Here is a 25,215-nt window from a genome sequence, read left to right as displayed (position 1 = left end):
ACATGTATTCCGTTACTCCCCAACACTGATCGTGAGGGGTGTGTGAGCGTAAATATCGTACAATTAACACTGAAGGTAAGTATACTTTCCTCTTTGTCCAAAATTAATGTTGTGATTTGTTTGTGTATTTATGCTTATTTTTCTGTTCATTCTGACTGTAGCAGCACAAGAAAATTATGCGTCCAGATTGCAGAGGAGTTTTATGATTGCATACCCATAGTTACTGCAGATATTGCTTAGTATGACTGTAAATCTGAACAATGAGCACTGAGCGCCCCCTACAGATAATTAAACACACTGATGTCTTCAGTTCATTGTGAAACCATAGTCTGGGTATTTGTGCAGCTCTTTAATCCACCTGCATCACTGTGTTTACTCACAGCACAGAAATACACTCCACTGTCTCCAGGCACCAGCTTCTCCACTGTCAGAGATCCAGTCTCATAACTGATCTTTGTTGCTGGAAACTTTTCCTCACTGAAGCCACTTTCATAAGTATGCTGAATTTTTGGAGCTGTGAAAACAATTTGCTTTATTTTCTGTCCTGGCAGCTGTTGATACCAATACATCTGAGAGTAATCAAAATTCTTAGTGTGATTGCAGGTCATTGTGGGGTCTGGGTAACATCACTCCCATCAACGTGACCTATGTATGTATAACAGTACAGAATGCCATATTGAACTCTGATTGCTCACATCCTTCAGCATCATATCAAAATATGATTAAAGTATATTTACTGCAGCATGACAAATGCAACTCTATATAAGTTTGAATGTTGATTTTGTTGCAACTTACCCAATTCCCACAGCAAGAAGACTGCCAACGTGAAGAGAACTTGTTTATTGATGATGACATCCATCTTTTGTTGCTCAGAAACTGAGCCACAGTCTCACACAGATTAAATGAAGAGCTGCTGATGGGAGTGTCTCTGCGCTGTGAATTGTCAGTGATGTTGATAGCATAGTGGTACAGTGGGTCCCCCTTCAGGACATCCCAGTACATTAACTTTAATTCTTTTCAGTACCTTTGATTATGATTATGTGAATTATTTTCAATAGATCAGGCAATGACAGAGGTTTGACGTTACTGCAGACATATTTGAGTGCATCAGATTATAGTTAGACTGTGTGTGGTTGTACTTGAGGTTTCCCTACAGCAGAGCAGGTAATGGGAACTTTGCCCAGAGGTTTTTGTTCAGCTCTCTGCTCTGTTTGTATCATTGTGTTTACTCACAGCACAGAAATACCATCCTTGGTCTTTTGGCTCCAGTTTGTTCACTGTGAATGTCCCAGTCTCAGCAACAGTCTTGCTGGCTGAAAATTTCTCTGTGCCAAAATCTCCATAGTCATGCTCATTATCTTTTTTGCCCGTTGTTGCAAACACAATTAGTGTCATGGTTTCTCCAGGTAGCTGTCTGAACCAGTACATCCAGAGATAGTCACTACCCTTCGTGTGATTACACTGCATTGTTGCACTTTTACCCTCCCTGTCCCACAGACTGAGTGTCTGCTGGACATCACTTCCATCAGCACCACCTGTGTGTAGAGGAGTGAAAGTTAAAGAAGTAAACATTTTAACTCTTGCAGAAGACAGTTTCCCAGAATGTTAGATTTCTAGAATATGCATGATAGTCTTACACTAGTATACCTTTTATCCAGAGCACAGATACCAACAAGCTGAGCAGACTGTGTCTGGTGATAGCCATGTTCTAAAACTAAGAGTGTCTTTATTCTGTCAGTGTAGTTACACTGATATGAAGAGTTACAGGTAGGTGTGTCACTGCAGTGTGCAACATTGATCATGTGGGCTGATGCAAAACATGCTTTCTTTCTGTAGGCTGGGTTTGTTGATGTATATAAATATGAGTATAGTATGAGCTGAAACTGATTTTTGATTAACGTAATTTTGCCAATAATTAATATATTTTTTATCAATATAAATTAAAACAGTGTAATCAGTAAATCTTTGAATGTGGTTGGTGCAGGTGGTTGTCACTCATCTCTGAGAGATGCAACAAGTTAATTGTAGTTGTTATGTTTCATTTTAATATTCAGACTATGTTAGGAATATATCAAAGAATACAGTACACAAACCAAAAAGAATGTAATTTAAAAGCAAAAATACTCTAATCTCTTTAACAGTAATCTGTTTAATTTGCAACTTGCAGAAGTTTTTGTTCAGCTCTCTGCTGTGTCTCTATTTCGACAGTATGGGGGTCTGTCTGTCATCATTCCCATCAACACAACCTGCGTGTGTATAACAGTGCAGAATTCCATATTGTCACAGCTTCACACAGATTAAATAAAGACCTGCTGGTGAGTGTGTCCCTGCACTGTGAATTGTCAGTAACTATGTTGGTGTGGTGGTATTGTGGATCCCCCTTCAGTACATCCCAGTATATTTGATCTCATCATGCAATACGATTGGTTATCTATTTTTTCTTTTCAAAATCACAGACACACATTAGTGCTTAAAGATGTAAAGAATAACACTTACTATCACAATTTAGTAATAATGTAGTAACAGTAGACTAACTATGTGGAAACAAATGGAAATATTGAAGTCTGTGAAGTTTTTATACATATAAATTGTTCTAATTGAATAAATAAATACAATGAATGCACATTAACAGGCTTCTATATATTTCACATATGGCTCAAATGCCATTGTAAAAGCTTGAACCATCAGATTCCCCAGCTTCCCTAATAATTTTTTATTATCTTACATCTAGTCCAATATACATTAAACAAGAAAAATGAAGACTGTTTAAAACATAAGATGAGAAAACGCTGACACTTCTGTGAAAGTGGGTGAGAACAGACACTATGGCTTATAGAAGAACAGCTAATTTTATTAGTAGGTAATAGGCATACTGGAGAAATTGCAAGCAAGAGTATAAGTAGCCCTTTTGTTATTTCCTTAAAAGGTGTCTTCTGCAGCTCCTTCAAGTACAGTTAGTTTGGGAAGTATCTTAGAATTTTTTTGAAGATGTCTGCAGGAGTTTGTGAGTATTTCATGATTGTAAAACTTGCAATAGTTGATTTTCATACATGCTCTGAATTCAACAACAAACTGCTTCAAAGGCCAGTTTGGACATTTAAATTAAGTCGTGACAACAGTTTACATGAGCAGAACTCTACTCTTACTTTACTCTCCTTGAAATCACTGTCAGAGACTTTATGCTTTGACTGCTGTCGCGCAGGTTTATCCAGCAGAGGTCACCCTGAGATCTGTTGAGCTGAATCCTGCAGACTGTACACATGTACAGACTTCACTGAGCAGAAGCTCAGACAAGGTGAGTATAACTGTCAGGATGCCATCAAACAGTGCCAATAAATGGATCTGAAGAGTTAGCTGGAGAGGAAGAAGAAATAATATTGTGGAAATTCTGTTCATTTTTCATAGAATCTACACATCTGTTGTGCCTCTTTGTTTCTTTTAAGAAGTATACATATAATGAAGAATCAGCATACCCTTTGCCTGATATAATTTCTAATAGTTTTTTGTGTTTTTTTTTTTTTTTTGGATGAAGTGTAACAGATGTAACTGTTGCAATAATACTGTAATAAATACTGTAATACAACTTCAGTACCCACACAAAATAAATGTGCTGCTTCTAATGTATGATAGATTAACTGAATTGAATCGATGATGTCTTCGTCACTATTTTTGCATCTCTGAATACAAAACATGAGTTTGTACCACAAGGGGTCATGCAGCATAACTAAGATTTCGTTTACAGTGATGTGCAGAAGTCTAAGACCACCCCTCCGTTTGCATTTTTGTTGTCTTGAACAATAGTTCCCAGTTCTTTTCTAGTTTGTTGAACATTGGCTCAACTTTGGCTGCTTTCTCTCATTACTTATTTTCAGTCTAGTCCTTGTACCTGTCTTTGTCCTGGTTCAGAGGAATTATTTTGGTTTTCCCAAAAAGACTGATTCTGTTCATCTGGACGTAGCGTTCTCAGTGGGAGAAACATGATTGAGCCTCTTTCAAGATGTTTTTGTTTTTGTTTCTACTTAACACCACTAAACACCTGAGTCATTTATGCACAAAAATGTACCTAACTCAAGGGATGAATGAAACTATTTTAGATTGTATCTTTATACATTTATTACTATCAGACTGTTCAAAAGCATAGAATTTCCCCAGTGTGGAAAATCTATCTTATCTCTCTATATGATTTCTCATTGAAACTGTGTGCTGGAGATCTTGTCAAAATTGAAAGAACGAAGAACATAGAAAACGTGAAACGTGATAGATTTTAGTCTGCTTTTCATCACCATTTGGAGCACATACTATTGGAAACAGATTCATTTTTCAGCATCAACAACCCAACAATCCCAAACACGCTGCCACACTTTTTAGAATAATTTTTGCTTCGTATTTTTAGTGCTCTTGCTGCAATGACGGATGAGAAAGATAATTTTACTCCCATATTAGCTTCTCTTCATTGGCTCAGTGTTAAATTCTGAATTTAATTTGAAATTCTTTTCTTCACATATAAGGTTATGAAAAATCAAGCCTGTCATATCTTAAAGGGGTCCTAGTTCCATATTGTCCCCAGAGCACTTTTCTAGGCTTTCCCTCCCTAAGCCTGGCTCTGCTCTATGTTTGCATGTTTCAATAAATGTCTGCACCTATTTCCCATTTTCTTAGGAAAATATAAAGAAGGGTGCCTCAAGAGTTTTGCAGAGTCCCTGCTTGGAACTGAACATGAGGATGCAGCATCTTGTTTCTGTGTTTGCTGAAGTGAGTTAGCATCTGTTTTTTATTATTTTTATTTCACCTTTAGTTTTATGTAACAAACATTATCCTATGAGTTACCTCTCTTGGTAAATGTGATAGAAAAAACAATAATAATGCATATCCATAGTGTTCTAGGAAACTTTCTTATTGTCATTTCTTTGTAACCTGAAAAATATTTGTACACAAACAAAACACACAAAAACAAAAATACCTTGTCAGAGTTGAGACTCTGCAGTTTGAATACTTTTGTTACAGGATGTTTCCGTTTGAGCTCTCTACAGCCATTATAAAAATGACCAAAATAACTATACTTTAGATTGCATAGTTCTCTCTTTTAATTGAATCTTCAAATACAGTTGATTATTAAGTTATTGTATAGTTTTTGGAATGCATTATCTTTGCTCTGTTATTCTAAAATCATAAATATTTACATTTAAATTATGAAAGATATGGAAAATTTCCACCTATAAAGATCAAGGTTTCCCAAAGGAGCTATAATTATCTTGCACGTGTTTATAGCTCCATATTTCCGTTGCTGCCTCACAGATGTTATTTTCTGTTTATCTGACAGGAGCAACCGCAAACATGTTTTTAAAGGAAGCAAATGAGGAAAGTAGAACACATTCTTCATCTTACCGGGGCACTGACAAGAAAAACAAGATGTAGTGAACGGTTTAGACAAAAGCTATTGTGTAACTGCCTTCACTCAAACACCCTCAGTGGGGGTTTTTTTTTTCATTGCTTAAGCATGCATTCAAAAAATAGTTGCCATTTGACAGCAGCACAATTAACTTTACATTTCTTATCTGCTCCAACTAAAAAGATTCAAATAGAAATATCTGTTCCACATCAGAGTTAAGAGCTGTTGTAGGTGTTGTAATTTTATTGCTTTGGTTAACACAGAAATGAAAGTTTTTCCATCTGTTTGCTCATTGATGTGCAGAGTGGGGGGGTCGGTGCAAAGCTGCAGGTGCACACTGTGAGCCGGAGGTTGTGGTAAAGTGGAAGGTTGCACCTCCGTCGTTTCTCAGCACAGAGAGCGAGCTGCAGGCTGCTCTGTGACCACATCCTCTCCTCTGCTGTTGCACTTTACTCCTCTGCAGGGTTTCATGCCCTGGTTTGACTTTTTTGCTTTGACCTTCTTTAGTACACAGATGACTGTTGTTACGTGTACACTCACATTCTTATAGTTTCCTACTGACAGCTTTTTACATAAAGAGAATGCAAAATGTAATAAAACTGACTTATATGTGCAAAGTGAAAACAGAAACAATGAAAAACAGCCTACTTTAAAAAGGTCATTATGTATTTAAAATAGCAACGTTTCTCAGAAAATGTACATCACCTTTCAATTTCTATGTTTATGACCAAAAATGAACCAACTTCTGAAGCTTTTCTGAGTTGAGATGCTTCAGTATTATGTAGGAAGAAAAGGAACTGACTTCTCTGAAAACAGGAAAGAATGCATTTTATCTCTGGAAAAAATCTTGTTCTGTGTGAGGTGAGATGTGGGTGCAGAGAGGGGGGAAAGGCAAAGTCAAAAGGAAAGAAATGACTGAAAAGATCCTCTCATAAATGTTTATTGATATGAAAATGAAGCATTAAGTGGAAATTGTTCAGCAAGAATACAGCCAGTGTTTCATAAACACAATAAAACAAAACTAAAATTAGCCAAACTTACTTTCATGCATTAGCTTTAATACTATATGAAGATTTAACTTTTGCATAGACCTGCATGCATCTTTTCCTCTATACAAATGGGCTGCAGCACACAAAGTTGTGGCAATAAAATCAGCATCTTTTATAATTTTTATTTACAAAAAACATAAATGATCCAAGTCCCAAATCTTTGGTCAGTCCACAGCTCAGCTCTTATTTTTTACGTTTTCCTGGTGAACTCTGTAACACACATAAAGGACAATCTGTGTTAATGCCAAGCAAACAGTTGTATTTGCTTTTATTTTTGTTGTTTTTATTTTTTTAAGGACAATGTAATTGGAGTTCATGTTCAACAAACCTGCAGCCTCCACACCAAAAATCCAACAAAGGCTCCATAGAGGCAGCTCTTGAAGATAAAAACGGCGTAGGAGAGTTTGGCTTTATTTGTGATCATCAAATATTTCTCTGTTAAAAAATGAGAAAATGAAGAAAAAGAGGAAATGTTCAGTGTACTATGTGGAGGCAGTTTTCAGTTGAGATTCTGTTTAGACTTTAGCAGCAAATTCAAGTTTTTACAGTTTCTTACATACACTGCTTCCAGTTTTGTGCCTGTGATGATGATTTGAACTGTAATAAAACCACAAAATATGTATTTACCTCTTCCCATGCCTCTATCTTCTTTATCTAATGGAGGAATAAAATTAATTAGAAAAGAATACATTTATTTCCCTTGTCATCAATTATGGATCATTTTGTGCTCCTAAACTTACCTTCAATACCAGATATTTCACCTAAATATTTGGTGGTGTCCGTTCCATTGTAGAAACTGACAATGCAGGAAAAGTTTTTTCCCTTCGTGAACCAATCTTTAGCAGAAACTCTCAACCTGCTTGTGATTCTATAGGATACAGAGGGGGTTTCAATGCGCTCTGCAGCTTCATCTGTCGCCACACCATCAGTGATGTTCTTTCCATCGATTTGCCAGAAAACTTTAACATGGTCAGGGTAGAACTCAGTGGCCACACAGACGAGGGTCTTCTTCCTTTTCTTGTCTTTCTTGTTTTTGCACTCATTGACTGAGGGTTCCAGTACTGTTACCTTTGGTTTAATGGGATCTTGCTCTGCAAGAACAAAGACAAAGAAAAATCAAAATGATATACATATGACATAAAATTGCCTTTAGATCTACAAAGAAATCAATCAACATTTATGTACCTGGGAATTCTCTACAACAGTCAGACATAAATGTTAATGCATTGAAAATACAGTAGAACTTTTCAGTACTCATTAATGCAGAGGATGAGTTCAGGTATTTATTGTTATTGCAGTGATCTTACCAAGAACTGTTAGTTTGGTGCCCTCTCCAAAATAAGCAGGATAATTGCCAGAGCACACTGCTGCCTGGTGTGTTAAAAACTGACTACTACAATCATTCATTTTAAAATTTTGTTCACGATCAGGCCAGGACATATAAAGTCAACTATCACAACTATAACAACCACAATGAACATTTACATTGCATTTGCATCCACAGTTTAAGGTTTTTTTCTTTCTTTTCATTTCATTTAATCTAGTGCAACTAACAAAATATTATTTTCCAAATGAGACAGTGTTGCCACTTATACATTTTTTTGTGCAAATGCCAAATTTTACAACTTTATGATAACTTATGAGCACGATATTTGATTAAGTATAACAAACTCTTGTGCTCAAACAACTGTTGCATCTCAATTGCCATCTTTATCTTTTTTTTATATCTTGTTATATAAATTTTAGACTCCTTTACTCAATACAGCAATCACTGAACAAGACAATAATGCATTTATTTACTCAGCAATAACTTTTCAGATTTAGACTACATGATAATAAAAACATGATTTCTTTTTTGTAAATAACATTTTCTTACCCAGTACTGTGAGTTTGGTGCCACTGCCAAAGTAAGCAGGTTCATAGTTGTTCACACTGATAAACTGTTGCATAAAAAACTGCTCAAGCTTTCAGCACTGACAGCTGCAGACCTTATTTTTTGTGCTTTTAAAGATAGATTTAATTTGTGGCAACACACAAATTCAGATAAAATGTATAAATTAACTAAGTATCTATCCCTTTTTGATTATATCATACTACTAAATAATTATCACTTAAAAGATTTTACACAAATACTGTACCAGACTTGTCTTCTTTGCTTTCAAAACAAAAACCTTTTGTTATGTATTTCATGTACTAGGTTTGTATCTTCCAAATAACTTTTATAGTCTTACCTAAAACAGTGAGTTTAGTTCCAGCTCCAAAATAAGCTTCTGACTGGAAACTCACAGTATTTCACGGAGCTGATAAGAACTGAGTGTGAGAACAATATTCTGGGCGCAGAGCCAAATGTTTCATAGGCACAGTACTTTTACTGGAGAACACAGATAACACTTTTTTCTCCTGGCACAAGAAAACTTCTACATAAATTACTTTTAAACTTTAACGATTGCCCACTTTTTTCACTACCATAACATAAAGGTAAATAAATAAATGAAACATATACTAAATGTTGTCACTCAACCAACATATAAACACCATGAGAGTAAAGCCCAGCTGATTTTTGTTGGAAGTTTTCTTACCTAAAACAGTGAGTTTAGTTCCAGCTCCAAAGTAAGCCTCGTTGTAGGAGCACAGAGACTTTGTACTGTGACAAAAACCCTTTCTAGTGCCTCTCTTTAGCTTTGCCACATGGAAATGATTCCAACTGTCACTTTTTTACATGTAAAGAATTTGACTTTAGCTACCTGAGTTTTTGGTGTGATTTTAAAGTTTTAGAGGCAGCTCAACAAAATCAGTCCTCAACTTTATTTAGTGACCTTTAAAATGTTTTCTTACCTAAAACAGTTAATTTTGTTCCTCCACCAAAGTGAGCCTCTGAAGTACCAGAGTCACAGTGCACCTGATCAGTGCTCAAAACAGCTCAACACATGCTGCTTCTGCTTTGTTTCTTAATACTTTGCTTACTTTTAATGAACTAAATGTTACTTTTCTTTAATTTAAAAATCCCACATATGCTGCACTGCTCTTTTAAGTTTTTTATAAGTGTAATATAACGGGCAACATTCAGGCAACACTTATTCTTTAATTGGTTTTAATTTGAAACATTTATGAGAATAAATTTTGATTCGTCACTTACCAAGAACAGTTAGTTTTGTTCCCTGCCCGAAATAAGCTTCATACTGACACAGCATTTAAACCTCAGAGCAAAAAGCCCTGAGCTGAGACTACGGAGAACTCAAACATATTAAGCTTGTTCAAAAAAGACTCCACTCCAGGGATAACTAAAATAACATGTTTGGATTCATGTATCCAAGACCTTACTGCAGACATACATATACTCATGTATAGTTTTTATTTCTTACCTAAAATGGTTAATTTTGTTCCTCCACCAAAGTAAGCCTCTGCACCAGTACCAGAGTCACAGTGAAGTTAATTAGTGCTCAAAACAGCCCAACATGCTGTTTCTACTTTGCATCTTCATTTCATTTTATCTTCTTCATAAAAACTAATGAAGTTTCCTTTTACTTTTCTTCAAAGTAAAAGTCTACATATATTTTTACAGGTTTAAATGCCAAACACCTTACTGTAACACTTTTTTCAGCTTTAACTGCTTTTACTTTGACAGGTTTATGAGAATAAATTTTGATTCGTCACTTACCAAGAACAGTTAGTTTTGTTCCCTGCCCGAAATAAGCTTCGTTCTGACACAGCATTTAAACCTCAGAGCAAAAAGCCCTGAGCTGAGACTACAGAGACCTCAAATACAGTTTGTTTAATAATGACTCCAGTTGGGAAATTTTAACATCTTATTTGGATTAATGTCACCAAGACCTTACTGCAGACATACATATACTCATGTTATAGTTTTTATTTCTTACCTAAAACAGTTAATTTTGTTCCTCCACCAAAGTAAGCCACTGAACCAGCACCAGAGTCACAGTGAAGTTAATTAGTGCTCAAAACAGCCCAACATGCTGTTTCTACTTTGCATCTTCATTTTTTTGGTTTCTTCATAAAAAATAGTAAAGTTTCCTTTTACTTTTCTTTTTACTTTTTCTTTTAAATTAAAAACTCTAAATGTGCTTGACTGGTGGCGTTTTTGTTGTTGTTGTTGTTTTTACCAGTTTAAATGCCAAACCCCTTACTGAAACACTTTTGTCAGCTTTAACTAGTTTAACTATGTTTATGAAAAGACATTTAGATTTTTCACTTACCAAGAACAGTCAGTTTTGTTCCCTGGCCGAAATAAGCTTCATAATTGGCACAGTGTTTAAGCTTCTGAACAAAAAGAACTGAGCTCAGACTATAACGAGTCCAAGTACAGTAAGTTTGTTACCAAGCTGCTCATGTAAGAAAGTTTTTTATATTAGTTATTCCTCTGGCCCAAATCTTATTACAAACTTTACGTATAATTTTTCTTTCTTACCTAAAACAGTTAATTTTGTTCCTCCACCGAAGAAAGCTTCATAACTACCAGTGGCACAGTGAACTTAATCTGTGCTCAAAACATCACGATGCTTCTTTCACTTTGCTTCTTTAAGCATTTAAGCTACTATTAAGAAAAGAAATCTGAAGCAACAGCTGCCCTTTAACATGTTTTAATTATTTCTGTGTTGAATTCATGTGAGAGAAAAGTTTTACTTACCAAGAACAGTCAGTTTTGTTCCCTGACCGAAATAAGCTTCTCTATCAACACAGCGCTCAGGCTTAATGTCAAAAAGCACTCTAAACATCTGAGCTCCTTACATTTCTTTTTGCAGCTTCACCCTTGAACATCTTTATGCATTTATTTGATTATTTCCATGCTTTACTTACCTAATACAGTCAGTTTGGTTCCTTTTCCAAAGTAAGCTTCGGTGTTTGTCACAGTGCAAAATACTCAGCATGAAACTCTTTCTCTACCACACTTCTCTTTGGGAATAATCTTTGCTCATACTTCTGCCAGCACTTTTACTAATCCTCTAAACAAACCAATATTCATCCAACACAGTAGAAAAAGTGAAATATTTACCTAAAACTGTCAGTTTGGTTCCTTGGCCAAAGTAAGCAGGATTGCCAGTGTTCACAGTGCAAAATACTCAGCATGAAACCCTTTTTGTTCCAGAATAACCTTTGACAAACGTCTTTGATAATACTTCTGACAACACTAAGGCTCTAATCAAAATTGCATTTATCAAAACACAGAAATAAAGTGAAATATTTACCTAAAACTGTCAGTTTGGTTCCTTGGCCAAAGTAAGCTTCGTTAGCATTGTCACAGTGCAAAAACACTCAGCATGAAACTCTTTTCACGCCTGAGGGTTGTGTTTACTTATAATCCTGTCAATACTAAGCCTCTGATGAAAGGTACATTTTTGGAACAGAGTAGTGAAGTGAAATATTTACCTAATACAGTCAGTTTTGTTCCTTTTCCAAAGTAAGCTTCGCTGCCCTGACACAGTGCAAAAACACTCAGCAAGAAACTGTTTTTGCACCAGAATTATCTCTGAGGATTGTCTTTACTAATAATCCTGTCAGTACTAAGCTTCTGAATAAAGGTACATTTATCAGAACACAGAAATAAAGTGGAATATTTACCTAAAACTGTCAGTTTGGTTCCTTTGCCAAAGTAAGCAGGTTGGTTGTTGGTCACAGTGCAAAATACTCAGCATGAAACTCTTTTTCTATTAGACAATAGTCTTTACTAATACTCTTGTCAATGCTAAGGCTCTAAACAAATTTACAGTTCACAAAACACACCAGTAAAGTGAAATATTTACCTAAAACTGTCAGTTTGGTTCCTTTGCCAAAGTAAGCAGGATCAGAAGTGGTCACAGTGCAAAATACTCAGCATGAAACTTTTTAGATCTGACTAATCTTTGAAAATCCTATTTACTAGAAGTTTTCTCTATACTAAGGCTCTAATTAAAGTGACATATAAGAAAACACACTACTGAAGTAAAATATTTACCTAAAACTGTCAGTTTGGTTCCTTGGCCAAAGTAAGCAGGTTCAGTGTAGGTCACAGTGCAAAATACTCAGCATGAAACTGTTTTTGTATCCGAATCCTCTCTAAGGATAGTCTTCATGGATACCTCTGTTTATACTATGGTTATAGTTAAAGTCATATTTATCAAAAACTGTAGTAAAATGAAATATTTACCTAAAACTGTCAGCTTGGTTCCTTTGCCAAAGTAAGCAGGGTAGTTGTTGGTCACAGTGCAAAATACTCAGCATGAAACTGTTTTTGTATCAGAATGATGTTTGACAATAGTCTTTACTAATACCCCTGTCAATGTTATGGCTCTAAACAAATTTACAGTTCACAAAACACCACAGTAAAGTGGAATATTTACCTAAAACTGTCAGCTTGGTTCCTTTGCCAAAGTAAGCAGGTTGTGTGTTGGTCACAGTGCAAAATACTCAGCATGAAACTCTTTTTACACCAGAATAACCTTTAGTTAGTATTAATGAACATTTATGTTAACACTGAGGCTGTAGCCAAAGTCATATTTATCAAAAAATGGAAGTAAATTTTTACCTAAAACTGTCAGCTTGGTTCCTTGGCCAAAGTAAGCAGGATCATTGTAGTTCACAGTGTTCTCTGTTCAGCTTAATATTTCTGCTGTTTTTAACAACAAATTTTTCCTTCACTCTTATGCTGACATTTACACCCTTTTAATTATAATCGACTGAACCGAAGCTTTGAGATATCCAACTTACCTAAAACAGTGAGTTTTGTTCCTTTTCCAAAGTAAGCTTCAGTTCCAGAGTCACGCTGATGTCGCCCTCTGCAAAAAACTTTCAAATCTTTCCAGAAACATCCAGTTTACATGTATTCTAATAATTCAGATGGTCTTTAAAGGCTTAAAACATCGAGGGTGAGCTTCACATTGTCCAAATTTGTTTAGTGTGGCAAGATGACAGCACAGACATCCTAATGCTGCTCCTATGAACAACAAGTTAGAAAAAAAAAATTTCCATTAAAATTTCTACATTTAAACAACTTTTCACTACCAAAGTGTTCCTCCATCCCAGACACCTTCAGATTAGTGATTTTTCCGCTCTAACAACGTTTTAAGTTGCATGTAGCAGTCTTCACAATGCATTTTAATGGGAGGAGGTTTTTGTACGACGGCTCTATGGGATTGTATCACCGTGGCCCCCTGTCCCCACGGTGAAAAAGCATCACACAAAAACCTTGCGTCTTTTTCGTTCTCTCCTCTCTCCTTCCCCCACCCCGCTTCTCCCTATCTCAGCCTCCATCTCTGTCTGCCTGTGAGCGCAGCTGTGCAGGTCGGGCTGACTGACGGATGAACGCGCTCCAACCTGACTGCTGCTATTTCTGTGACAGCTAAGAAAAGAAGCAGGAAGGGAGGGCAGAAAAAACACAAAGAGACTTTTTTATTTGTGTTTGTAGTTGCTCAGAGGAAGTGACATCTCTGGTGGTCACAGCGCTTTATCCAATCAGCTATCAGTAAGCAAAATTCACTGAGAGATACAACAAGACATTCTTTACATTTCTCGGCCCTCAATTTCCAAATGTTTAACTTTCAAATGAATACAGAGCACAATTGCTCTTTATAATACAAACCAAGGTCAAAACTCTACATTTAGTATTTTCTCAGTGGTTCGGATGACCTGGTGTATTGTTATTGGAAGGTTTTCATTTTCTGTGTGATCCACAGATAGTTCTCAGACTCTTTAAAGCCTAAACCATAAAATAATTACCAGAAAATTCTGTACTTTTCAAATGGAGCATTTGACCACTTGACAAATTTGTTTGAATTTGTTAAAATTTGAATTTCCACATATGACTTTTAATTTGTATTTGCTGCATCTTGTTTTTTGTTGTTGTTTTTTAATGCTTAAAATGTATTGTGGAATTTATTTAGGTTTTTTGGGGAGTAAAATATTCACACTAAAGTCTCAGAAACTCAATTCTCAAAAACTGAACGTATCAAATATAAATCACTAAACTTTAAGGGCTTAAAGAAGCATTATAGCTTTTTAATGTTTCCTTAAAGAATAAGTAAATGGCTTCTTTAAAAAGTATTATTGATTTTTTTTTTTTTTTTTTTTAGCTCATTCTTCTGGTGGATATGGCTGCAATTTTAAGCATATCCCCAGTCTCATTTTTTGAATTTCTTTTTCAGGATCTAAAAATCAACACTAGTTGTAAAGCACTACAGAGAGGACAGTGTTCTCCTTTTGCTGCTGAACATTAAAGATAATGGACCAAATATTTCCTTCTTAGCTAAAAGAAATCAATTATGTGCGTGAGGAAAACTCCATATGAATGCTACTGGTGCTCTGTGTACGCTGGGTGTGTAGGTAGTCTACATTAGTCAACAACAATACCATAACAACAGCTTGTACTTCTGCCCCCAAGTGGCAACAAAAATCTGTCATATACAAGGATCCCTTGGATCTTTTGGATCCTGTTGGTTGTGGGTTGGAAAGTCCTTGGAGCTCTTTATTATTGATCAAGTCATTCCTGTGCAGTTTTTATGGTGTGATGCATTATTCTGATGGGAGAGACCACTGCTGTCCCGGAGTGTCAGGTGGCTGTCTCAAACAACGTGTAGCTACATGCCAACTAAACAAAACAACCAAAACAAACCCCAAGAGACAAAGTTTCTCTCCACTGTAAAAAGAGAAGGCCAGGTTTTTTTCACCTCGCCTATCAGTCATTATAATGTTTATAAAGAAGTATATATATTTCTATAACTCATTAATGTGTGTGAATCCTTTTTCTTTTCTAATTTCTATTTCTTCGTTGCTTTGCCATTATGAATTCCTACATAATAAAATCATCTGTGCTACAGGACTAATATGATACACAAGATTTACTCTTCATGATATTCTACCATTCAGCTTGATAGTACCTGTGTCATTTAAACGTAATCCTCTAAGTGTAATGCATGATTAACCCTGTAGAGGTCAGTGTAAAGTTGATATAGTTTTATCATGCCAGGCTGTACACAGAGCCAAAATATTTAATAAGGTGCTGGTTTGAGCACAGAGTGACTCAGATGATGCTGAAAAGGGTAATATTGTATAAGCCTCACACTGCTAATGCACCTGTTCTCTTATCTGAAAAGATCAGCTTTATGAGGTTTGCAGAAACAAAGTGTGGAGAGGTAGTTTTTGTACCCTTTGAGAAGTATCTGAATTCATGAATGTTTTTCTTTTCAAGATATATTTCAAAGTTTGAAGTGTTTTAACAGTTGAAGACAAAGTTGTATATCTTTTTCGCCTCTAAAACAAAATTCTGGGTCAGAGTTTGACACTTTAATCCACTCTCAGATCTTCCTTCTTTTCTCTTCGGGTTGTTGTTTAGCTGCAGAGGCTTTCTGAGCCATTGTGCTCTTCTAGAGACACAGTAATAAACAGCTGAGTCTCCAGCCGCAACTGAGTGTATCTGCAGAGAGGACCTCAGGAGGGAAGGCCGGGACATACTGTACTTGGATTTGTCGAAAGGAGCTTCAGTGTCCCACACTTTTTCACCAAGAGAATAGGTTATTAGCTCTATTTTCCCACTCTTGCTTTGTCTGTACCAAAACATGTAGGAATTATCCTCATCTTGACTACAGGACAAAGTTGCAGACTGATCTCCAATGTGACTGTTTAGAAATGGATCCTGTTTGATTTTTACACTGAAGGAGAAATCTGGAAAACAAGATGAAAGGCAACAAGTGAGCATGCAAAATCTTCAGCACAGGAAAATATTTATCTCTGAATTTAAAGTACTTACTGGAGAAGATTAGTACTGCAACCAAAAAAGCGTACATCATGATCATTATTATACACTTAGGGGGAAAAAGTAAGAACCATTACAGTTAGAACCATTTAGTCTGCTGTTGGGCTGAAGAGCTGCATGTGTCATTCACTGTGTTCTGCAATCAAAGCTTCTAAAATGAGTTCAGATCATCCTCCTCTTATTTTACCACAAAGCCTTCACTCACTTTCACATTTCATAGGTTCTTACAGCTTTCTCTGCAGTTCAGCAGTCTCCTAGTGGACACTGAATAGCAACTGCAGAGCAGGGTTCTTGTTATGGTAGGGCTTATGGTTAATAATGCTTCAGCACAATTAGAATTGATTTTCTTTTTTATTACATAAAAAAGCATGATCGATTCTGAAATTTAATCAGTGCTTCTCAAATTTTTGATGTACATTTCAAATTTTACTTTTCCAACTTTAAAGAAGAAACTGCAGTCTTTGGAGATTTGTGTAATAATTTATGCAGCATGTGCAAAAGAAAGGGAGCATGCATGGCAGAACATAGCCGACAGAGTCAATGCGTGAGTGTTAATTTAAACATTGATCTAGGGATTTCCACCCATTTAACACGTTATTCTATTCTATTTTATTTTATTTTATACATTTTATTTTGTGACGTGATGTGAGCGCAGGTGCAACCCAACAGGCCCCAAACGTTCCTGGCAGCAAGTAAAAATGAAATATAAAAATATAGTCCAAACAGGTAAGGTGTAATTGTATTATGAGCCATAGTGCTTGGTCTGTTTGTCCGATGTAAATCAATTGCAGTTAGAGGCTACATTAATTTTCTTTCTGTGAGCACTTATTGCAATTATCTGAGCACATTACAAGTACATATTTGCTTACTCTGTATGCTCAAATGTGACCCGTTATAGCCACTAGAAAAAAAAGCGGAGGCCCGAAAAACAGGTGGGGGTCCTCCACCACCACCACTCACAGAGGCTGAGCAGTTGGCTTCCACATTTGTGATAATGTTGGCAGCATCACATATGATCTTCACAGTGCAGAGAACACAAATTAGCATCCATTACTATAATGAAATAATTTGTTAGTTTGAAATGCTACAGGGAACTATGTACCTGTACATTAATGCTGTGGAAAGACTTCCTATTCACATAGTCTCCTTCATTTACTAAAGGAGCAATGACTGGAATGTGAGTGCCATCTATACAGCCAATCACGCCTGGGAACCGTGAAAATAAATGTAAAATTTAAGTAGTAGTTCAAGTATCACCACATCATGAATTGAGTTTTGGTCATCCTGATACCTGCAATTTTGTGGAATCCCTCTTTGAAAAATCTTGTGGGTCTGTGACCGGGGAACACCACAAACGTGTACAGGAGACGTTTCAGTGCAACTGTAACATTCCTGACTGCCCGACAGACGGTAGCCTTGGAAACGTGCTCAGCGTCACCAATATTATACAGAAAGCTCCCGTTTGCAAAAAAACGAAGTGCAATACAAATAATATGTACAGAACTGAGAGCATGTCCGCGATGTGTCACATGCGTAATATTAGGCCTGAGGATGTTATTCAAATAAATTATAGATTGTGCTGAAAAACGGTAACGTTCACACAGGAAATCATCAGGAAATGATAAAATGTCCGAACGCGCTCTAATCACTCTCTCCCGGCGGAGAGCTCTGCGGAGAATTTGGGCTTCAACATCTACTGGCTCTTCAAGGAAGGGCACGCCATGTCTGACACTTCCTACAGTCAGGTTTCCGACAAAGCGGCGGGGACAGTCAGGGTTAGTTGCAGTAATCCTGCTGGGGAGCAGGTTAGCTTCACGGAGTGTGTCGTTATAGTAACTCAGTCAGAATTAATCTAAACTCGCTTTGTGAAACCGAAAACCCAGAGTTTTCGTTAACTCAGGGTATACTTACTCAGAGTTTGCACTAAACCGGCTTCTTGAAATAGGGCCCAGGTTTACTTCGAGCTAAACTTCGAAAGCAACATTTAGTGACTATAGCGATTCTATTTTAAAACTCACGTTAGTATCACACTTTCCTGCTATTCAGCGAAAATCATAGTAACAGAAGTATAGAATAAGAATAAGGAGCTGTTAAAAAAAACCCAGCCAGAAGAAAACAGAGCAACGTAAGACAACACATGTATACAAACGCATCAAATTATTTGTTTGTCTGTTTTGTTGACACCAACATTTTGACCCAGCGCTTGCCTCTCTGATGGACACACCCAGCGGTCACCTGTACGCGGCTGCAGGAGGCGTGGTTGCATGAATGTCCTGTAGCTGCAGGGTTAGACCTAATCAGACTCAGAGCCCACGTTTTTTTCATTTCTTTTAAATTAAGTTCTGCATTGGTTTATGCCTCTCAGTTGCCTAATTTCTAACCCCTTACCTAGTAGAAATATATCCAGTATCATAAACAGGCCTAATATTCTGTACTGTATTTCTAAAGCGTATAGTTTAGTAATTTCTCCTTAGAGGGGTTGCGTGGAGGATCCTTCCCAGTCCCCTTTCCTGCAGCTTTTCTCACACACCAACATCCACCTGCGGACTGGGAGTTTTCTGAAAGGCTACTTATTTCCGGTGTTGTGCCAAAAAGTGATTGTCTGCCAAAAACTGATTTCCGGTATTTGCCAAAAACTGATTGCTCGTATTTAAACTGCTATAAGTAACTTGTTGGCCTATAATATGTGAAACATATGTCAAATGCATCCCTCATGGATGACACAAAGTCATATTGAGCCACAAACAACATTCGTGTAACAAGGTAGAAGCCGCAATCAGTTTTTGGCAGCGACTTTTATAGAACCTTTATTTATGCAGTTAAAAAAAATCTCATTAACATTAAAAATGTCTTTTGTAAGAGTAAGACAGCAGAAATGGCAGCAAATATTACAATAGTTCTGTAAAAATATTGTAAGTGGGGGAAAAGGACCGGATTGGTTATAATGTGAGTACAATAACACAGAGTTATAAAGATACTTGAAAAAACAGATAATCTTTTAATTCTATATATAACCCCTTTGTAAACGCTGTTCACCGAAGTCTATTTACCAACATACGTAAAGATATTACACATAAAAAATACACGGAAACATTGGAAATCAGTTTTTGGCAGGCAATCACTTTTTGGCACAACACCGGAAAGCTGATGCTGTTTTATTTTCTTACCAAGGTAAGCCCCCATTTACTTTGGTAACATGTAGTAGTCGTCGTTCATCAAGTGTTTAATGCTAAGGTAACATTTAGCCCTGCTAATTTCAGCTTGCTAATGCTTTTGGTTTTTGTGTACAGCAAAGTAGTCAAATGTCATTCTAAAGAAAGTCGGGAAAAGCCGAAGAATCTGAAGTTCTTCAGTGGCACAAAAACTTTGAATCAAGCTTCAACCAACGACCTCATTACTTAGAGCCATGCAGCACTCACTAATCAACAACCTATGTCAGCTGAATTTTTAACATACTGCAGGTACAAATTGATTTTGGATGGGCTTCATTTTTGTTGCTTATTAAGACCTTTATTGCCCTACTTTAGAGTGGGCATCTTACAAAGATCGCACCTGAGTGATGCACGAAAATGTTCTGTTCTGTGAACTGAGCAGTTTGTGACTGTAGCTTAGGAGGAGTTGGTCTAACAATAACCAGAAGAACCTAAATAAAACAAACACAGAATTACTTCAACGAAGAACATGCATGTTTTGGAACAGCCAAGTCATATAGTGCTGAATGTGCCTTGAAATGCTCTGGGATGACCTGAAGAGGGCTGTTGAATCAAGAAAACCCCGAATTATTGATTAGTGAAGTAAATTTGTTTGCAGTCATAGTCAAAACCTATTCCTCACTACCATGTAAATCTCATAAGCAGTTAGAAGAATGCACTGGACCGTTTTGCTGTTATAAGAGGCTGCACTAAATTCAGTGGTTCCTTTTTTTCTTTTTTCCCCCTTCTGGCCTGCATGTTTGAATGAGGAAGAAAGTACAGTATCAGTCATCAATGCAGAAAGTATTGCAGTTATCCAGGACTGCAAATCTATAATGTGGCACAGATTGTTGTTCCCTTAATATTTAAATATTTTTGTATAATACATACATACTCCTACCAAATTCTACATTTTCTTAAGCTTAATGTATGTGTTGTAGGATTTTAGTTTTAGGAGCTTTCTCTGTTAACACTAAGACATTACTATAAAAGCACTATCATTGTAACTGTAAATAAAACCCTCCTGATTCTGGTTCTGTTTCACTCTTTCCATCATCTCTGGGTTTAAACAGCAAAAGATACATAAGCTATGCTGCAGTATGTGTGATAAAATTATTAGTCAAAGTTAACTTTTTCTCTTTATTTCATTACATACAGTAACAAACATTAGAACTAAGATATGGAAAAATGCTGTCCCCTTGGTTTGTTCTGCTACTCTAAGAATATGACTTCATGTGCACATCTATAACACCCCACTTGCAGAAAATGCTGAGGGTTTTTAGTGAGGGAGCAGCATTAAACCACATCACTGTGTGCTGGCAGCGCAGAAATAAACAGCCGAGTGCGACACGTCTGTGTTTTTTATCGTCAGAGTTCCTTCTACTGTGCTGTTCCTCGTGAGGGTAAATTGTTCTTTAAATTGACCCTCATAACTTTGGGACTGTTGATAATATCCAAAGCCAATGAGGGTCATGGATGTATTCTCCTTTAATTGCTGATACCAGAGCATTAATATACGGGTGCTGTCATCATGCTTGCAGTTTATATGGACCTCAAGATTCTTATTCACTATCTGTGAAGGAGACTGCTGAAATATAATTGCACTCGCCCGACCTGCAAAGAGAACAAAAACCAGTTTACAATGAGTCAGTACAGTATTTGCATTTAATTGATTGTTTGGGAGTTCAAATTGAAATTTAAGATCTTACATGAAAACCAGATGATGACAAGAAGACTAGGTGAAGACATTTTCAAACACTGATGGGAGAAGGTGATTGCTCATTTTAAAAAGAGGCTCAGGGTAAAGGGGGAGGAGAATGTTTGTTGTGCTTAGTTCATCACTCCTGTTATACGGGCCTCATGTCATGTGCTGTGTTTCCATCTATTGGTGTAACAGAAATCCAGGCATCTTCTAAAATAGCATGCATCAAGTTCCTTAACCATTATTAAGAGAGAGGCATAACTTACATTTTTGAGGAGTTGTTAGTGATGAATGCCACACTGTGCTCTTCTGCACAGTGTGGTGGTATCTGCCCAATGAACAAGTTGCCTGAGAATGGATGTTCAGTATGAAAGTTGTGTGTGTATTGCTATGATTTCCAGATTGGAAAAAAATATTTCCAACCATCCAGCAGTGCACAGGAGAGGTAAGAAGAGAGTGTAGTCAGCGTGGAGTGGGTGGAGACCAGTATCAGGGGCGATTTGTGACAGAATGAGAGCAGAAACATTTAATGGGTGGGATGGACTGCCCTCTCTAAGTTATGTTACATAAGTTATGATTCAGTGCACTTTATATGTAGTCTAAATTAAAGTGCTTTCTGTTCATTTTTATAAAAACCATGTTTAATAGAAGCAATCTATGGAGGAATCCAGTCCTCTTGTTTATCATTGCAACTCTAAGGAAAACCAGCAAAAAGCTATGTGTGCATGTACAACAGCTCATTTGCAGAAAATGCTGAGGGTTTTTAGTGAGGGAGCAGCATTAAACCACATCACTGTGTGCTGGCAGCGCAGAAATAAACAGCCGAGTGTGACACGTCTGTTTTTTTTATTGTCAGAGTTCCTTCTACTGTGCTGCTCCTCGTAAGGGTAAATTGTTCTTTAAATTGACCCTCATAATTTTGGGACTGTTGATAATATCCAAAGCCAATGAGGGTCATGGATGTATTCTCCTTTCTTTGCTGATACCAGAACATTATTACAAGGGAGCTATCATCATGCTTGCAGTTTATCTGGACCTCTCGATTCTTATCCACTATCTGTGGAGGAGACTGCTGAAATATAACTGCGCTTGCCTGACCTGCAACAAGAACAATAAACAGTTTACAATGAGTCAGTAATGTATTTGCATTTAAGTGATTATTTTGGGAGTTCAAATTGAAATTTAAGATCTTACACGAAAACCAAATGATGACAAGAAGACTAGGTGAAGACATTTTCAAACACTGATGGGAGAAGGTGATTGCTCATTTTAAAAAGAGGCTCAGGGTAAAGGGGGAGGAGAATGTTTGTTGTGCTTAGTTCATCACTCCTGTTATACGGGCCTCATGTCATGTGCTGTGCTTCCATCTATTGGTGTAACAGAAATCCAGGCATCTTCTAAAATAGCATGCAATGAGTTCCCTTATCCATTTTAAGAGAGAGGCATAAGTTACATTTTTGAGGGGTTGTTGGTGATGAATGCCACACACCGCTCTTCTGTGGTGGTATCTGCCCAAAGAACAAGTTGCCTGAGTATGGAAGTTCATTATGAAAGTTGTTTGTGTCTGTATTGCTATGATTTCCAGATTGGAAAAGTTATTTCCAACCATCCAGCAGTGCACAGGAGAGGTAAGAAAGAGAGTGTAGTCAGCGTGGAGTGGCTGGAGATAAGTGTCAGGGGTGATTTGTGACAGAGTGAGAGCAGAAATATTTGATGGATGGGATAGACTGCCCTCTCTAAGTTTTGCTGCCTAAGTTATGCTGCAGTGCACTTTGTATTAGTCTAAATTGAAGTGCTTTCTGTTCATTTTTATAAAAAAGCTTGGAAGCAAGCTATGGAAGAATCAAGTCCTCTTGTTTCTCGCTGCAACTCTAAGGAAAACCAGCAAAAAGCTATGTGTACATGTACAACACCTCACTTGCAGAAAATGCTGAGGGTTTTTAGTGAGGGAGCAGCATTAAACCACATCACTGTGTGAAGGCGGCACAGAAATAAACAGCCGAGTGCGACACGTCTGTGTTTTTTATTGTCAGAGTTCCTTCTACTGTGGTGCTCCTTGCGACGGTAAATTGTTTTTCAAATTCACCCTCATAACTTTGGGACTGTTGATAATATCCAGACCCAATGAGGGTCATGGATGTATTCTCCTTTAATTGCTGATACCAGAGCATTATTAGAAGGGAGCTATCGTTATGCTTGCAGTTTATCTGGATCTCTTGATTCTTATCCACTATCTGTGGAGGAGACTGCTGAAATATAACTGCGCTCGCCTGACCTGCAAAGAGAACAAAAAACAGTTTACGATGAGTCGGTACAGTATTCAAATTTGTACATTTTGTATTTAATTTAGTTGAAATTTAAGATCTTACATGAAAACCAGATGAGGAGGAGAACAGTTGAAGACATAGTTAAGCACTGATGGGAGAATGGTTGGTTGCTCATAAAAAGGCTCAGTGTAAAGAGGGAGGAGGGTTCGTTTAGTGAGTATCTGCTGCTTATCTCACCACTAAACTCCCATTGTAAAGGGCTTATGCCATGTGCTGTGCTTCCATCTATTGGCAGGATTTATTTAAAACACCTTGCATCATCACAAGCGGCTTAGTCTGAGGAAAATATCCATGTGTAAGAACATTATTTTGGGGAAAAAATGCAGATAGTGTTTTAATATTTTAGAAAACATTTTCTTACCTTTTTATTTACTTAACAAACTTGATGGTAAAAATTGCTGTTATTATCTTCTCCACAGTGTGGTTTCCCCCCACCCCCTCAAGTCGATTACTTATGCTTGAGTCAGATGTTTTTGTCATGCTTCTGAGGTCTGCCACAGTACCGTGTAGCCTTGCAGCGCAGAGATAAACAGCCTCATCTTTTTCCTGAATACTGGTTATTGTCAGAGACCACTGCTTGTCATTTTTCTCTGCCTGAAAACCAGATTTGAATCCCTCTTCGAACTGTGAAATTCCAGCTACAGTGGCCACAATTAGCTGGAAACTTTTTCCTCTAGGCTGTTTATACCAGTACAGATATTGATAGTCTGTGTCATTCTGGTAGCAGTGCATCTTTGCCGAGCCATTGGAAGGGTTAGAGATGTAATGGGGCCACTGAGTGATCAGAACAGATTCAGAAACACCTGAAACACAGCAAGCAGAAATATATCTTTTATCATCTATATGGTAATGATATTTATATTCATTGAATGGACTTAATACAGGTAAAAAGAAAAGGCAAGGAAAGTGTGAACATTTAGAGTATGTTTTTGTCTTTGTGTTGATAAACTTTACCTGCTGCTGAGATAATCAAGAAAGTCAGGGTGGTGATGCAAGGAGTCATTTTGTCTTTAGAACAGGAAATTGAATGGGTGGAAATTCAGCAGAGCCAACACTGTAGTTAGATATCTGTGGAGGAAATGACATCAGAATCTGAGCAAAGACAGAAAGATTGTGTGAAGGCAGACTTTAGAACTGTCACGCCTCCTTTATCAATCATGCAGGTGTGGTTTTGATGCTGTGAGCCACCAGTTTTTGTAAAGCAGGCAGAGGAGTTGAAACACTGTGCCGACTTGCAGCACAGAAGTATTGTGCTGTGTCTGCTGGATTAACATTGGAGATTTCAAGCTGAGCTTTGGCCGTTGCATGGCCTGTTATGTTAAATTTGCTTTTAAAGGTCTTTTCAAGAGTTGGGGCACCATATTCAAGCCGCCCAATCAGGGCCATTGTTCGCTGGCCTCCTGCTGCTGACTTATGCTGGTACCAGTACATGTAGGGATAGCCACTCTCTCCATGGTAGCATTCGATCTGGGCTTGTTGTTGTTCTGGTTTTATCAGAAGATTTAAAGGTGTTTGCTGAATCACAAGTGATGACAGCGCACAGTCTAGAGGACAAAAAACAAACTGAAGGATCACAGGAAGGATTAATATTGTTATGAGAAAGTACACATATCTTTTTTTTTTTCTACCTACCTGTGAGCAAAGACAAAACCAAAATTCCAAACATTTCAAAACTTTACTGGAGAAAATCCTTAAATAGCAATGATCTATGTAACTGACTTGGAGATAGATATACAGAAGTGTCAATGAAGACACTCTGACATTACATGTTTCTTTATTGTACACATGTGTTAAGAAGAGGGAGGAGCTATCTTA

At 37.2% G+C, this 25,215-nt stretch overlaps 1 protein-coding gene and 1 long non-coding RNA gene across 2 annotated transcripts; one reads left to right on the top strand and one right to left on the bottom strand.

Moving 5' to 3' along the window:
- The first annotated feature begins 624 nt into the window (after positions 1–624).
- Positions 625–6,833, top strand: LOC146552057 (uncharacterized). Its single transcript, XR_014890036.1, has 5 exons — positions 625–649; positions 2,209–2,315; positions 3,203–3,295; positions 4,660–4,752; positions 6,735–6,833. It is a non-coding gene; the product is annotated as an uncharacterized LOC146552057 (long non-coding RNA).
- LOC146552056 (M1-specific T cell receptor beta chain-like) lies at positions 6,314–24,412 on the bottom strand. Its single transcript, XM_085258053.1, has 8 exons — positions 24,355–24,412; positions 23,904–24,203; positions 12,862–12,872; positions 9,575–9,617; positions 7,179–7,523; positions 7,066–7,092; positions 6,767–6,873; positions 6,314–6,648 (listed from the first exon to the last, which is right to left on the bottom strand). Exons 1-8 carry the CDS (start codon positions 24,401–24,403, stop codon positions 6,622–6,624), a joined length of 909 nt encoding a protein of 302 aa, XP_085114179.1. The 5' UTR covers positions 24,404–24,412; the 3' UTR covers positions 6,314–6,621.
- Positions 24,413–25,215: the final 803 nt, after the last annotated feature.

The sequence above is a fragment of the Mchenga conophoros genome, linkage group LG19 (assembly GCF_057382185.1).
Source record: "Mchenga conophoros isolate Kocher_MC1m ecotype Shallow Benthic linkage group LG19, M_conophoros_male_GT1.1, whole genome shotgun sequence".
NCBI classification, from domain to species: domain Eukaryota; kingdom Metazoa; phylum Chordata; class Actinopteri; order Cichliformes; family Cichlidae; genus Mchenga; species Mchenga conophoros.
This window is presented reverse-complemented; position numbering and strand designations above follow the sequence as displayed.